The sequence below is a fragment of the Melanerpes formicivorus genome, unplaced genomic scaffold (genome assembly GCF_026170545.1).
Source record: "Melanerpes formicivorus ecotype bairdi unplaced genomic scaffold, bMelFor1.0.p_v2 SCAF_28, whole genome shotgun sequence".
Classification (NCBI taxonomy): Eukaryota; Metazoa; Chordata; class Aves; order Piciformes; family Picidae; genus Melanerpes; species Melanerpes formicivorus.
Window position 1 is genome coordinate 7,031,340 of NW_027142380.1, and position 15,234 is coordinate 7,046,573.

General features: G+C 42.9%; 1 protein-coding gene across 12 annotated transcripts in view; it reads right to left on the bottom strand.

The window, feature by feature from the left end:
• Nucleotides 1–15,234, bottom strand: part of FOXP1 (forkhead box P1) — a 405,896-nt gene that overhangs the window by 7,322 nt on the left and 383,340 nt on the right. For all 12 annotated transcript variants that reach the window (XM_068154355.1, XM_068154360.1, XM_068154362.1 and 9 more), the window contains 4 exons: nt 14,984–15,085; nt 10,251–10,372; nt 8,066–8,135; nt 4,292–4,458 (listed from right to left, as the gene is read on the bottom strand). In XM_068154355.1, coding sequence (XP_068010456.1) covers nt 4,292–4,458; nt 8,066–8,135; nt 10,251–10,372; nt 14,984–15,085 — 461 coding nt within the window. The remainder of the gene's footprint in view (nt 1–4,291; nt 4,459–8,065; nt 8,136–10,250; nt 10,373–14,983; nt 15,086–15,234) is intronic.

Here is a 15,234-nt window from a genome sequence, read left to right on the forward strand (position 1 = left end):
TAGATCAATACTTAAGTATTAACTGCACCTTCCAAACCATCCAACAAAGGAGCTGTGGGGAGAAGTGATGCAGCATCCACGTACATACACTTTTTCTCTTCAAATTCACTAATATGTGCCCTATCAACACCGGCCTGGTAGCAAAAGAGGTTCCTCTGCATGTTTCACAATTCTTGTACAAATTAAAAGGGGACATTGCTCTTACAATTTTGACCAAATTATTGAAAAGGAAGGGGTTAAAAAAAAAAAAAGCCAAAAACAACACTGGGAGGAGATGATTCAAATATCAGAGGTTAAGAATTAGTTTAAGGACATAAAAAGTCTCAAAAGTGGATCCACATCTCTGAGGTGTGCACATGGTGACCGTCCCAGTAGCTCGTGGCCTGAGCCAACATAAAAACATTGCTGATTATTTGCAACTAGAAAAAAATAGATTATGAATAGGCTGTGGGGCCCCTCACTTGGGATAAAACAGGAAATGTAAAATAGAAGAAAAAGAGGGAAAGAGCGGCTCCATATAGAGATCGATAGAGCGTGTGCTACTTGGCCTTTACAGCAGTGATCTTTTTTACTGCTCTTTTAATTTAAAAGTCTTGTTTCTTGGCTTTCTGGTTTTGATGCTGCTGCTGGGCTTATTTGGTGGTGGTGTTTTTTGTTTAATTTTGTTTAAGTATTATTTTTGATAAATGCAGATGGGAAATTTTCAAAGGAGAAAGGAGAACACACATTGCATGCAGCAGACGTGGCTTCAGCACATGGAGAGGAGTTTCTCCAGCAGCTGCCCAGTGTCCCACCACATCCCTGCCTCACCTCGCACTTGGCCAGAGGGCCGAAATGAAAAGGTGCCAGCAGATCAGATAGGAACCCGCTGGGCTCACAACCACCCAAAATGCTGCGAAAGCACCTTCAAAGGTCCCTGAACCTTTCCAAAGCAAACTCTGCCCCCCTTATGGTTTTGTTATGAAAGCAGGTGAAACCAGGTGGTTTCAACTCAGTTTCTCTTTGAGGTTTGGTGTGGTTCCCAGAAGTCAAAAAAACAAAACTTCAGGAGTGAAAAGCAAAGCAAGTGCCAAGTTATAAAAAGGCCTGCTCAACCCCGAGCCAGACAAAGCCAGAGAGGGCCACAAAGCCACGGGGAGGCACAGCCACGCCAGCCTCCTCCAGCAGCTCACGTGTTGCACAAACACCAGACAGCGAGCTTGGCAAAAACTCCATCCCCCAAATTAGGAGGGTTATCTGGGTAATACAACCTCCTGGAGAGAGATCTGCATGGAAAACAACAGAAAAATCCAACTCCTTCTGTACTCTGTCACTTGTAACCATGAAGTGGCTTGTGAGGAAGAAATCTTACTGAAGCTGTGATTTTGCTCAAATGTTCCAGAGCAACTGAAATAAAGAAGTTCAAATAAGCTCAAAGGCAAAGGGAGACCTTCATATCTCTCAAGTAAGTCTGGATCTCTATTTACCACCTCACCAAAGCCCCAAACCGGGGAAGGGAAACTTCCTTCAGAAACTAAAGAATTCAGTCTCTTGAACTACAGAAAGGGTAAATGCTCAGCTGGGAAAAAGGAAAAATAAAATGGGGGTGGGGGAAAAAGGGAAAAAAAAAAAGAAGAAAGGGCTTTCCACTTCTGTTTTCATAGCAGCAGAATTTCAGTGCATTCCTTTTAAGTAGATGCCTAAGTCTCCAGAAGGGGTTAACAATAAATAACCTTGCTGAACACAGATTCCCCTTCTTTTCACATCTGAGTAATTCTTTTGTTTGTCCACTCTGTGAACAGAGGAGTTTTTAATAAAGCTGACTGTTGTTTAAAGCCACTGAGTTCTGGTGGTGCACACAGCATGGAGTAGTTTGCTTTGTGACTACCTTTGGAGCATATCAGGATGAAAGTGTTATGTCCCCAAGCTGTAATTATGCAACTACTTTCTAGTGTTTCAAAAGGAGAGAGAGAGAGAAGGAAAAAAAAAAACCCACCCCTGAGTCGTGGTTCAATGTGTCATAAAAAGGAAACGAACGAGCGGTAATAAGACTTCAGCTAAAGTGTTAGACTTCTTAGCTGTCATGTTAACAAGGTCCTTTAAACCTTACAATAAAGTTTAAAGCTTGATTTATTCTAATATACTGAAATTGTTTAAAAAATAATTTGCATTATGACAAGGAAATCTGTTCTGAGAAAAGAATTGGAAATGTCATTAACAAAGCAGGCTTATGGAAAGTAAGAGGTTGCACAGCGTCTGGAAATTCACTGTTGACTCATGATTCTGTTTAGTAAACAGGGTGAACCCTGCAATGTGTGAGTGGCGTTCTGGCTTTAGATCTTAGGAATAGCATTTTAGAGGGGAAGCTCAGAGGCTGGTATTGGAACATCACCCAGCCACATTTTACTTCAGCAAAGAGAAATGTTCAGCAGAGAACACATATATTATCAATTCTGAGAAAATGAAAACACTCAGGAAACAATCATTTCCATATTACAACAGAAAATTGGATTTTGTGGTGAATAATGAAAATGAAGCATCCCTTCCCCCGACCTCCTCTCTCCTCAGTACTTGTTCTCTGCCCCTCACCTTGGTATCAATGTGCTAAGGGATGATTATTAAGTGCAACAAAGGCCATGGCTATGCACAGTTCTGGAAAATGTCCTAGCCTGTTTCAACTTAGTTATTTTTCCTCCTTGCAGTCTCTTCAAAGACAACGAAACCTTAGGTGAAATGAGAAGTGCATGAACTACACTAGCCTTGAACTTGCAAAAAAATAATTACTTGTGGAATAACACAACATCACAAACGTTCAGCCCTGTCTGTTAGGCCAGAAGAAACCCTTGGGAGAAGCCTTCTTTCTGTAAAAAAGCCACATCCCTCCACTCCTCCTTCACGCCAGCCCCACGTGGTCACGGGCAGAGGATAACAAATTGTGACTAAAACTGCCTGAAGATGAATCCGTTTGTGGGAGATGGAAAGTGTGTCATGCAACACTACTTTGGGAGAGCTAATTAATACTGCACAAACAATCACTAGGAAAGCTAAACACATTATTTGAATGTTTTGAAGTAAATGGTAAAAGACAATGTTTAAATTAATTATTAATTAAAAATGAATGCTGCCATCTTTAAAGATTCTTTTCTTTTTTTTTCAAAGCACTTTGTGAGCTGATTTAAAATGCTGTGATATCAAAGTATCCAGAGCCTCAGATTCCTTCGTGCCCCCTCCCCTCTGACAACACATTATGCAGGTGGGAAACTTTTTTGCCATTAAATGCTAATTAGTTTCACAACTAATTACTACCGTGGTATTAGGTTAATGTTTTTTTCCTACTTCTTGATTTCGACTTACTTTTGTAAATCCCTTATTCAAATTACTTTGAAGTGAAAGACTACAAATTAGTTCTCTTTTTAATGTGTAATGGGAGCCGTGGCGAGCCGGTCCACAATTTTACAGCCCGTTGTAAAGAAGAGGCAGGAGGAAGGCAGTGCGGCTCTGGTGCGCGGGCACTCGCACAGGTAGCCAACAGCTCCACAGAGCTTTCAGAGAACTACAAGACTTATAAACTCCAGCTTCCTCGCCAGCTGCCAATTACCCAGTATGTAATTTGAGGGGAGGGGGGAGTTTACAGCTTTACGAACTCACTCTGTCACCCCATAAATACCGAACACACCCATCGGGGCATCACACCCTTCCTGCCTTACCCTTTCCTGCGCCAGCTCGCGGCCTGGGTGCCATTCACGTTGAGCAGGGCCAGCGATCCCCCATGACTTCATGTGGTTATATATGCACTCATTACACTGCCGTCTGTTGCTATAATGCTCCTATTAATTTTCCTTTTGATATTTTAAGAGCAATCTATAAATCATGCAGACCTTCACGTGTGCCACTGTTAATGCCTAGCAAGACCATTGTGTGTCAAGTGCTTTTTGGAGACCCACCAAACAGGCCCATTTCCCAGCTCGGCCCCTCCGGCTTGGCTTATCGGGTGGACCGAAGGGGAGAGACACTACATTTTTTTAGTCCAAGAAACGTAGTCGCCTGTGAGGTTTTGCAAGGTTTAAAGAAGAGAACTGCAAACAAGTCAACAATTGTATAGCTCTCTGTGCTTGTCAGACTGGACCAGGCTGATCAGCTCTATGTGGAAATGGATAAACTGCCCTTTTATGCTTTCATCAACCTCAGCATGTCCCCAGATGGAGATGCCTACTCTTGCTGCTCCATCTGTGAACCTCAGAAACCAACCACATAGAGATCTCCAGATCCACACTTGAGCAGACAGTAGGACAACGTGTAAAGCCATACTCACATTGCTTGCATAGGGGAACGTCCTGGACTACTGTCACTCCCGTTACTGTTCGTATGCTCCATTGCACCATTAAGCTCTTCCCTCATCGCGGTGGCTAAATTGCCCAGAGTGGGATTTCCCATGGAAGCAGTAGTGTATAGAGGTATACTGTTCTCAGCCATTGAAGCCTGCCAAGGACACAAACAAATACATGAGGAGCCATGACTAACATTTTTATACATTGCACAACACCTTCACTTAGTCCAAACCACTCTGCACATTTACATTATTTGCAATTACCATGTTTTTCAATATTGTGCTTTCTGATAGGCATTAGTCTGATTCCACCAAGGGAAATTTAACATCATCTGCATCTGGGTTTAAGCTTCCATAGCTGTGTTGGCTTGTTGAGAGGATGGAGGTTTCCATTCCCTATTTGGAATTACACCTCCTGGAAAAAATAAAACGTCCTTTTCCTATTTTCATTTTGCAAAATTATGTTTAGGGCTTTGGGGGTTTTGTGGCTTGTGTCTGGGTTTAGGGTTTGTTTCTAATGAAATAGGGAAAAAAAGACAAGTTTCTCAGCTGATAACTCCTTCCTACCAAGGCAAACAGCACCAAACATGAGGGCAACATTGCTGAGTTTGTTTTTTCTCATGACGTGAGTGTGAAGCTGTAGTTAGCACTAACTGGACCAGTTTGAGTTGCACGGATCCACCTGAGAGGTGAATCAGTTCCATGTGAAATTTTTTAAGCCTCAACAATTCAGCTCTTACCTTGCCTATCACAGACCTGACCATTTTATTTCATTTTTTCCTTGTTCTAAAGAAATATCACGCAGAGGCACATTGGAGTTAACTTTCTAAATGGAAATCTTTGTAAAAAGAGAATGAACTGTTAAATATTTTCCTTCTGATTCCCACCGTTCTGCCTGCTAATATTTACTGTGTGTCAGCATTAGCTCATGTTGACAGCACAGTCCTGTGCCCGGCACGGCAGCGGTGGGAGCGCAGAAGCCCCAAGCCCCGCAGGAGCCTGGCGTTTGGCAGGGATGGGATGCACAGCTTTCCAAGGCTGTGAAGGACATTTAACCATTTCACCCATCCCAGCCAGACCCGGCTGACATCACTGGCAGCTCTCTGAGCCGTGTCTGCGCTGAGGAGCCACAGACACTGGCTCAGCAGCACTCGACCTACTCTGGGGGGAGGTCAGCTGGCTGCAGCTGCAGAGCCAAAAACTCCATCAGGCTCCAGGTCTGCACGATGCAAACCCTGCCTGTGGGAGGGGAATTCGTGCAAACACGCTCGCCATCGAATGCTCTTGTCTGGTCCTAATTTGTGCGACAAAACTCCTTGCTTGTTGCCATCTCAGCCAGCAGAGTTGTTCCCAAGCAAACACAGCCAGAGACTGGGCTGGAGGGAGAAGGAATGGGAAGTGAGGGTACAACCAGCCCTGCCACAGCATCTGCAGGAGCATGGCCCCTTTTATTCATCCTTACGTTGACCTCTCCATATGCAGCCCTATGTGTCACATGTGATTACAAAAGCTATTCTAATGGGAGGATTATTTTTATCTTCTTGATTCAACAACCGGCAAACTCATTGTGATTAGGGGATGCAAAGAATGGTTCACATTTCCTGCACTTGGCAAAATAATGACTCAAATTCTTCACCCATCATGATAACTTGTAATTGCAGTAAAGCAATTTTCTGGGGAAGAGGTGGGACATGAGAAGTATCTACTATAAAGATAATAGGAGGGGAAGGGGTGTTAGGGAGCCCCCAGTGACCCGCTGGGAAAGGAGAGCACTGAAGTCCCCATACCTTCCACAAACAGAGCGGGGAGAGAGCTGCTTCTTCTCCCTGGCCATGAGGGAAAACAGATGGAGGAGATGTCAGAGGGATCTGGGTGAAGGAGAGGGACAGCTCTGCCACCTCACAATAACAGAAAACCACACCCTGGCATCCCAGTGGCACTGTGCTGTTCCCCAGCCTGCTAAGAGAGCAGCCACTGCGCTCACAGGGCTATGCAAAGAACCCGTCTTTGCAGATGCCCACAAAAGACAGAGGAACACTGCTTGTTAATTATTAATTATGACTGAATGTAGGCTCTAGCAGGTAAAACAGCCTCATGTACTAGGAGAGAGGTTGTCGCCCAAGCAAAGTCTGAGCTGCCCACACAGCACAGGCCACCGCATGGCTTCACCCAAACCCCTGTACAGCACCTGCTGGGATTTTACATCCAAAATTCAGTGAGGAGGGAGAGGAGCAAGGCACCTGCTGGTGTATTTTCAGCCTAAACCAGGACCTGTCTCAGGGCAATCAATATTGCTCACCCTTATCTATTACAGGGGTTACCTGAGTGATAGCAAATTTGGTCTAGTCTCTCCTCTCCATCAGCTCAGCTCATGGGATGCTACGGGGGGGCATGAGTACATGTTACTTCCAGGAAAAGTGGGAAATGGAAACAGTTTAGAGGTTATCACAGAAGACAAGAATGGATGGAGATGACGACAAGGACACGTGTTTCAGGAATAAAACACGAACAGTTCCGTATGATAAGCATATTAATTGAAATTAGTCACATAGTTAACAATGTGAAGAAATGCAGGATCATTTCATTTTTGCCTTTCAGCCTGATGAATGTAAAATGTGCTTGTAATCTTAATACTATTCAAGAGACAAAGCAGTCTTTAAAAATCACACTTCACAAGACTCAAGGGAAAATAAGTTACTAATGAATGGTATTTACAGTTGCTTCATTTAAACACGCGCTCCTTTGCTTTTCAGAAGTTACTGCGGAAACTCAAATCATTAGAAGAAAGGCAGAACATCGCTTTGCTCCCAATAATCTGAAAAGAGAAGTCTGCTAAACCTTCCACAAAATGTGATTGGCCAAAGGAAATACCCATGACCACCAGTGAACTTCTCAAAAAGCAACCCTCAACATCCAACCAGGGTGCAACCACACGCAGTATCGCTTCCCAGGTTCATTCACGCTGTATGGAACAGTCTGGAACCACCACACAAACAACCCCCCTGCAAACTGAGGGCATAGTAATGCATTTGGATCTTGATACAGAAAATATGGACTTTACCTGGGGGTTTTGAGGTAGATTCAGGAATGTGTAAAGGGGAAAAAAACTGCCAACCTGATACACAGCACAAGACAAAGGGCTGGAGATGCACACACTTTGAGGTTGCAAGTTATTAATTGCACGCCGGCACTGCGTGTTTCTACGTGGTGAAAAACCAGCAATTCTTTTCTTAACAGTTACAGTAAAGTTTAAACCCATAAAAACGATTCTTTCTATCGGAACTGCGACATTTGGGTTTTTTTACCAACAATAGGAGATATGCAAAAAATAGCCCCTTTAAAGAAAAGGGGGAAAAATGATCTGCTTTCTCTTTAAACCCATGAACAATAGAAGGTCACGTGCTGCAGTATCCTATCATTCAGCACATTAATAGCTGTGCTAGAGTAATTACACTTGTGGTATTTTTGCCTCAAGTGAAATTCTGAAATAAGAGGATGGAAATTATGATACTGCTGATAAATATTAATAAGTGAACTTTTAATTTTTTTGCCACAATATTCAAAATGCTAAGCATCTAGCTAATGCTGAAGCAGGCTGATATGTGTTTGCCTCCAGGGACTATGATGCTTTATGCACTTAAGAAAAAAGTTTAACGGAATTAAAATTTAATATCTAATTAGAGCAAGGCTAATATATTTTGAAATGAGTGGGGAAGACACACGCCTCTGTTGCATATTTGCTACAGTCATTAATCTTACCTGTAAAGCAGCATTGAGAGGTGTGCAGTAGGTGTGGCTGGTCTGTATGTTTTTAATAAGAGAAGGGTTACTGCATAAGAAAAACATAAAAAGGAGAGTTAAATGCAACCAACTTCTGTGCGAGCATTTCAAGCATGTAACGCTTCCACCCACACCAGAAAACTAGAGCTGAGAATGTTTTTCCACACAAGTTCTCTTTTATTTCTTTCTTCCTTTTTTTTTTTTCCTTTTAATGTAAGGAAAATATCTGAGGTTTAGGCTATGGTTATCATTTTTGCCTTTACTAAATAAGGAACATCATTATCTCTCAACGTTACCTCACCATGTGTTCTACTACCCTGCGTTAGGAGCACATCTTGGCATCTCTGCTCATTTTAGCTGTGTTCAGGAGAAATTCTCCAACATTCGTCGTGTCTGGGAGGCAGTTACCATGTAAAGGTCCATCATGAGGAGGCTATGATCAAAAGCACCATGGGACATTTTAAATACTATGTCATGAAAATTATTCTCCAAGTCACTGGCAGCAGGGTCCCTTGCAATGGAGCAGGGGACTGTGATGAGACAGGATGCGAGCTGTGTTATGTCCTGCTAGGCAAGCAGTGAATAGTTTCAATGAAGGACTGCATGGCCCCCAACAGTTCAGGGTTTGGGGCTGTGGGCATGAAGCCATGACAGCAGGTACTGCTGTGCCACAGTGAATTGGCACAGACCACACAGAAAGACATGCTGCCCTAAAGACCATTTTAACAGAAAATATTCTGATGTGCTATTTTGGACCCTTACATTTGTCATCTTCACTTTATGTAAGGGGCTGGGTTTGAGGAAAGTGAATGCCAAGTGGATCCGCTCTCTCTTTAGCAGTCATCTAAATCCCACTGGGTCCACAAGAGAGGAATAAGTAAATAACTGAATCCAAACTAGATTGAAAGTGCCAACGTAAAAATATCACCAAAGTTTTATTACTCACTGGGCATTTTTTTGTTCCTTTTTTTGGTGGGGGATTTTTTCATGTGGGAACAGATCTTGGTGAGAAGAGTCTTAACTGAGCCCCTCCCACAAGGACCGGCAAGGATCAGTTGTCCTGGAGAAATGGCCTTCAAGTAAAGGTCAAAGCAAATTGCTTTGGGAACCCCAGGAATATTTGTGTGTGGTTGAAGGAACAGGATGGCCTGTTGATTATAATCTTTACAGCTGGTCTTGTTGCACTTTCACACTTTTAAGTTAATCAGCGTTTCTGTCTTAGAAGCACCTTACCCTATTTCTGATTAAGAGTTGCAAAACAAAGCATACAACTGAGAGCAAAGGAAAACATCAGAATTAAAACTTATCTGAAGCCTCTCCTGGCATATATCTGTATTCCTGACAGGTCTACAGCAGCATATCTCTGGATAATTATTTTAGTCTACATTGCACTATCAACAAAGGCTATAACAAACACGTCAAAGTAGAGTTATTGCTATAGGCACTTGGACTATCAGAGTAGGACACACAAAATACACGTAACAATCAAAAATTTAGTTTCTTTAGCAGCAAAGGTGATGTCACTATTTTGTGAAATGCAAGTCTACATGAGATGGGTAAATCATGCAAAGCAAAGCAACAGCAGAAAAAAAAATTAAAGCAAGTAAAAGCTCTTACTGTGCAACAAGCTCGCCAAAGTTTTCATCGGGGCAGTATTTTCGAGGACGGCCTCGTTGAATATGACGGCCACGTTTAAACTCTTCATCATCAACAGTCCAAAAGGACCCAAACTCATCCTCTACTCTGATAAAGCACTTATGCAGTGAGAGGTTGGTGCGAATGGCACCCTGGGACAAGAGCAGCAGCAAAGGAGATGAAGTGGAAACAAAGGGACACGGGATCGGGGACAGAACAGACATCAAATACAGGGAAAAGGAAAAAGAAAATAAAATGCAATAAGCATAAGCAAATGGTTTGTGAGGGTTAATATGCATTGCCACCTAAAAGCTACTAGCATGTGATGCAACAAACACCAAGCAAGCAGGGTCAGGGTACTGGTGGGCATACAAACAGTAGTGATGAGATGTTTGTCTTGGTTTCCCTTAACTGAAACAATGCGAAACCACCTGAGGTTGGTCTAACACCAGCTAGCAGCCAAAGCCTCTACGTTAAACTGTAAGCATGATCCAAGCTAGGCTAAGAAGTTCAAACATGGTGGACATACCCACTGATCTTTTGTGGCCTTCGTTTTTGGAACTCTAGTTCATCCACTGTCCATACTGCCCCTTTAACGTTTTCTACTCGCACAAAACACTTGTGAAGACTAAGATTATGACGCACTGCATTCTGCAGCAGGTATAAAAGAGAAAACATTCAAAAACTTTCTATGAGAAAATGCTCATCATTGTCCAAGAACAGCAGCACAGTCAGCTTGACAGTCTTCATTTTGCAATGTTAAGCCCCATCCCCTCCCCGCACCCACTTGCTTTTCCCGGCTCTTTACATCTTATTTTCACAAAGACAAAATAAATACAAAAGCTTACATCCAAGATTAGAAATTCAAGTTATTTGTATCAGTTATCCCCAGAGTGAACAAGAACAGCCATCATTTTAAGCATGCACATTGCATAATACAGCACATTTCATACAGAACACAAGGAGAACATTGCTTAGACATTTTCAAAACAAACATACACGCCCTTGCAAAGAGAAACTTCTCTCCTGCAAAAGAAAGCAGTTAGAGAGAACAGAAAGGATTTCATATAACTACAGACAGCTCAATTTAGCAGAGAGGCACTGGAGCTGGTGTTGATGTGGTTTCCCACAGCTGGGCTAATGTGAATCAGGTGCTGAACCTCCATCCACAACCACGGAATGGACCAAGGACTCAGGGCTCACCAGCACCCCACTGGCCGGCACGGCACCGACTGCTGCCTCCACGGCTTGCTCTTATATGGAAGTTGGCTCCTATTTCTGGCAGACTACTGTACTGACTGATCTGAGTCTCTGCCAAGTGAAAACATGAGGAGGGCTCTCTGAAACAAAGTGATAATATCCCTACAGCTCATCACCCAGAGAGATCCGTGCTCATGGCATCCGATGATCAGATGTCCTCTCTGCAGCTCGACGCTGGGTCAGGATGAGCCTGGCAAACCCCTCCGATGTGATCTGTCCTTTGCTGAAGCTGGACATAATGAGACACCTCATTCTCCTGGCTTTTCTGTCCCTCTTTCCTCTGAAACAGTGCCGAGAGCCTCATTATTCCTCAAATGGAGTGCCATGCTTCTTCCCTGGTTTATGAGTTTTCCGAGCAAATACTCTACTACAAAGCCACTGGGATTTGTCCATGGGGCTTGTCCCCAGTGCCGCTGAAGAGGGGCTTGGTAAACAGGGAAAACAGAAGAAGCCATTTGCTGAATATATGCAGGCGAACAAACTCCATCCATCATCACTGGCACCATTGATTTAGTCAATCTGGTTGACTCGTTAGCAGGCACAATGCCAGCCAAACACATGGCCTGGGTCTAGGCAACCAAAAGACTACAATTTTTTTCCCTTCCATCGTTGTCTTCATCTTCTTTTTTCTTTTTTTTTTTTTTTTAATGAACATCGGGTCTGGGTGGTGAAAGGGAGCTCTAATCATGAATGTCTAAATCACTGTGCAAACAAAGGGTACGCACAGTGCATTTGTCATGTAAATTAAGAGGCAGTGGTGTGTGTGCCTGGGAGGGGAAGGCTAAGACTCTTTTGCTACTTTTCCATTTCTCTAACACAGTCCCTGCACTCCCATCCCTGGTACTGGGGAAGATTCAGGGCTCAGAATGCCCTTGCTCAGCAGATGCTTGAGTGCAAACACATCTCTCCTGACTGTAGGTGCTCAATCCCAGCACTTTGGCTTTTCCACACTGATCTGCTTCTGAAATGGTGGAAAAATAAACCTTGAATAGGCTTTTCCTCTCAGCAAGGCAGAAATCTAGTAGAAAGTCAACCTGACTATCAGGGCTGCTTCCTTCTTCTATTACTTTCTTCTCTTCTTGTTTTTTAATGTTTTTTTTTTCCTTCCACCTCTTTGAGGTTTCATTACTTTAAAATTTTTTTGCAAAAATCCCTGATTTTGAGGTGGAGGAAAAACATGCAAACACCACACACCTTATGGGCCGCAGTCAGCCAGCTCAGCAACTGCTGGTGGGTGCCACATTAGCGCAACCTGACACAGGCCTGCAGGCCCACATCTGGGTAACTCAGGCAGTTTCCTGTGAAAATGGGAACACTGTCAAGTCTGGAGAAAAATGTAAGAATAATAAGGCTATTTCCTCCAGTGAAAGCTGATCTTGTAGTTCATGTAGCAGTTGATCAAATGCACACAGCAAAGTTCAGCGAAGGAAGTCCTAGGAGTTTGTAAACAGTCTCTACATATAGGGTGGAGGAGAAATATTTGTGATCTTCTTTAAATAAATTTAATGCTGGAGAAATACTTGACAGTCTGCTCTTGTTCTCTTGAAGTCTATGTGAGATTGATGGTTAAGGCTACCGGCTTGGTCTCTTGCTGGATACATTCAGACAGACAAGTTCGGTATTTGCAAGACATCCATGAAGTATATCCTCTGCTTTCTGTTTTTCATGTGAATGCTTATTTAAGGAATTGTTTTGTTTCCCCTGCCTCTGGATACTTGTTATCTAATAGTTTTATTTGAACAATACCCCAACATTTCAGAGCCACACCTGCAGCCTGTGCCTCGTGGCTGCAACTCAGTGCCAGCAAATTACTCCAAAAAATAAAAGCAAACAGACATTGCCTCTGACCTGTCAGAACCAGTTCACAGTGCTCCCCCGGCAATCAGCTTAACAGAAAAATTAGGAGCTATTATTGTAAGATTATATATTTACCTTGTTAAAAATATTTGTATGCAAGCCACTTTTGCAGAAAAATTACCCTGAACATGCTTGAATGTAGTAAATGAAAGGGTTTGTTATTTTAATAACCGCTCAGGCTCAGCTGTACTGCATTTTGGGAGAGAGGTTCATTTTTTAAAGGTCTTTTATTCCTGCACTCTTCTGTGTTTTTGAAAGAGGGCTCAGGGAAGCTTGCCCACACCAAACCCTGACCCTAAACTTGGGAAACACTGACCCAAATGCCCCCTAAGCATTAGCTGAAGGTGAGTGCAAATCAGCACATATATATTCAAATTATTCTGATTCTGCAATTAGCCCCTTGCGCTTGTTCTGCGCCCCGTGGGCTTCCCGTCATGCCAATCCAGAGCTGCATTTTCATCCCTGCTGTTCCTGAAGGCTGGCATAAATCTGAGCAGTGTTCAGCATGAAAACCTGCACTACTTCAAGAGGTTGCCTGTTTTGCTAGTGCTGCTGGAACTTGGGGTGATGCTTTTCTTCCCTGTTAAGTGCAGCATGACCTGGCCATCTGCACAAGGTCCAAGGTGTCAACAAATGGCACAGGCCTCCCTGAGACACGCCTTGCCATTCTGCAAGCCTGAGGGTGTACAGCTCTGCCTCTCCTCCTCTGCAGAAGCACATCATAAGTGCACAAGGCTTCTGGAAGTGGAATTTACATGATGCACAAAGCTAATTCCTAAAACTAGCCTCACAGGAGGTACAGCCAGGGCTGCCTTACACTCCTCCCTCCACTTCCCGTCCCTTTGCTGCTGGAATTAAATAGGATTTTTACTTTAGCACCCACACCTGCAGCTGTTGAAAATTCCTACTGGAACCACTCCAGCAGCAAGAGACAGGCAGGTCTAAAAGCATCTTAAATCAGGGAAAGTTAATTTCCTTTCTGGATAGTAAGGAAGCTGCAAAGTGAAACATTGCTCATGTTTTCCAGTTTCAGTGAAGAATCAAAGCAGCAAACACAGAGACTTTTCCTGAACCTAAGGGCTTCTAGACCAAGGTTGAAAATGTACAATATTGCACTGGGATCCGAATTAAAGGCAAAACATCCTATTGAAAACCAAGGAGCATTTTTAGCTCCAGCCTCTGAAGGAATTAATCCTAAATGCAGGCCAATACAGGAAAAATGGAAAGAGCTGATGAAACAGCATGTATGGGACATATTCATCCTACCCAGTCATTTGGAGTTGTTTGAGAACAACAGAGTTGTCTAGGTTAAGCGAGGCTCAAAGTACCTGGAGTGCCATTTTTATAGCGATACAAGATCCTGTTATTTGATTCATTCATTTGTAATTGCACATGCTTCAGGAGCCAGTGTGGCTATTGTAATGTTATATATAAGGGAAGGAGTGGCCTCCCAAAATATAAAATAAAATTGACTCCCCAGACCTCTTATCTAACAATATCTGAGATAGTTATGGTAGGAAATTGAAGTGCCAAATAACAGGTTGATTTCTGTTAAACATATTCCTTATTGTGGGGCTTGCTTCTTGCATATTATTTTCAAGAAGCTGCTGCTGTGTGATTAGGATTAAAAAACAAAAAAGTTTATAACAAATCTATACATGTAGTGAAAAGCCAATAGATTCAGAAAAGAAATACACTGATCTATAGATCCCGGGGGAAAAGAAAGTGGCTGTTGTGATGACAGTCTGCATAACTAAAGACACAAACAGTACATCTCCTACTGATACAATAAAACTTTACCTCTTTTTCTTTTTTTTTTATTTCTGGTTTTTTTTTTTGGTTCTAATATGTTCCAGCTGAAGGGCTTGAGTTTCACTGCTAACAGCAACCACATAGAGGAACTCGTGGCATAATCACCGAACATAAAAGCCAATAATGGGGATTCAATTAGTGGTTTTCAAAGGCAGAAGAATTTTTCTGCCAAATATCAAATTGTTCCTGCAGATAAGGCTCCCAGTGCGTGTCACAACTGCCGATCTAAATTTTCATGTCCACATGTCGTTACAATTTGTTATGTCATCGGCAATGTCTATTCCGTACATGTCAGATATCAAAGGCGAGAGGCAGAGGCGGGCTCAGGCTTACCTTCCACGTCGCTGCGTTGCGTCTGAAGTAAGCAAACATTCGCGTGAACCAGTTGTAGATTTCATTTAGTGTTAGCTGTTTTTCTGGCGATTCGAGGATGGCCTTGTGAAGCAAAGTGATTGCATGATCAGTTATGAGCCCACCAGTACAGAATACACTCAGTTTTACTTCATCAAATACAAAATGGAAAGAAAGGAAGAAAGAAGGGAAGAAAGGAAGAAAGAAGAGATGTGGAGCAAAAAATCCAAAAG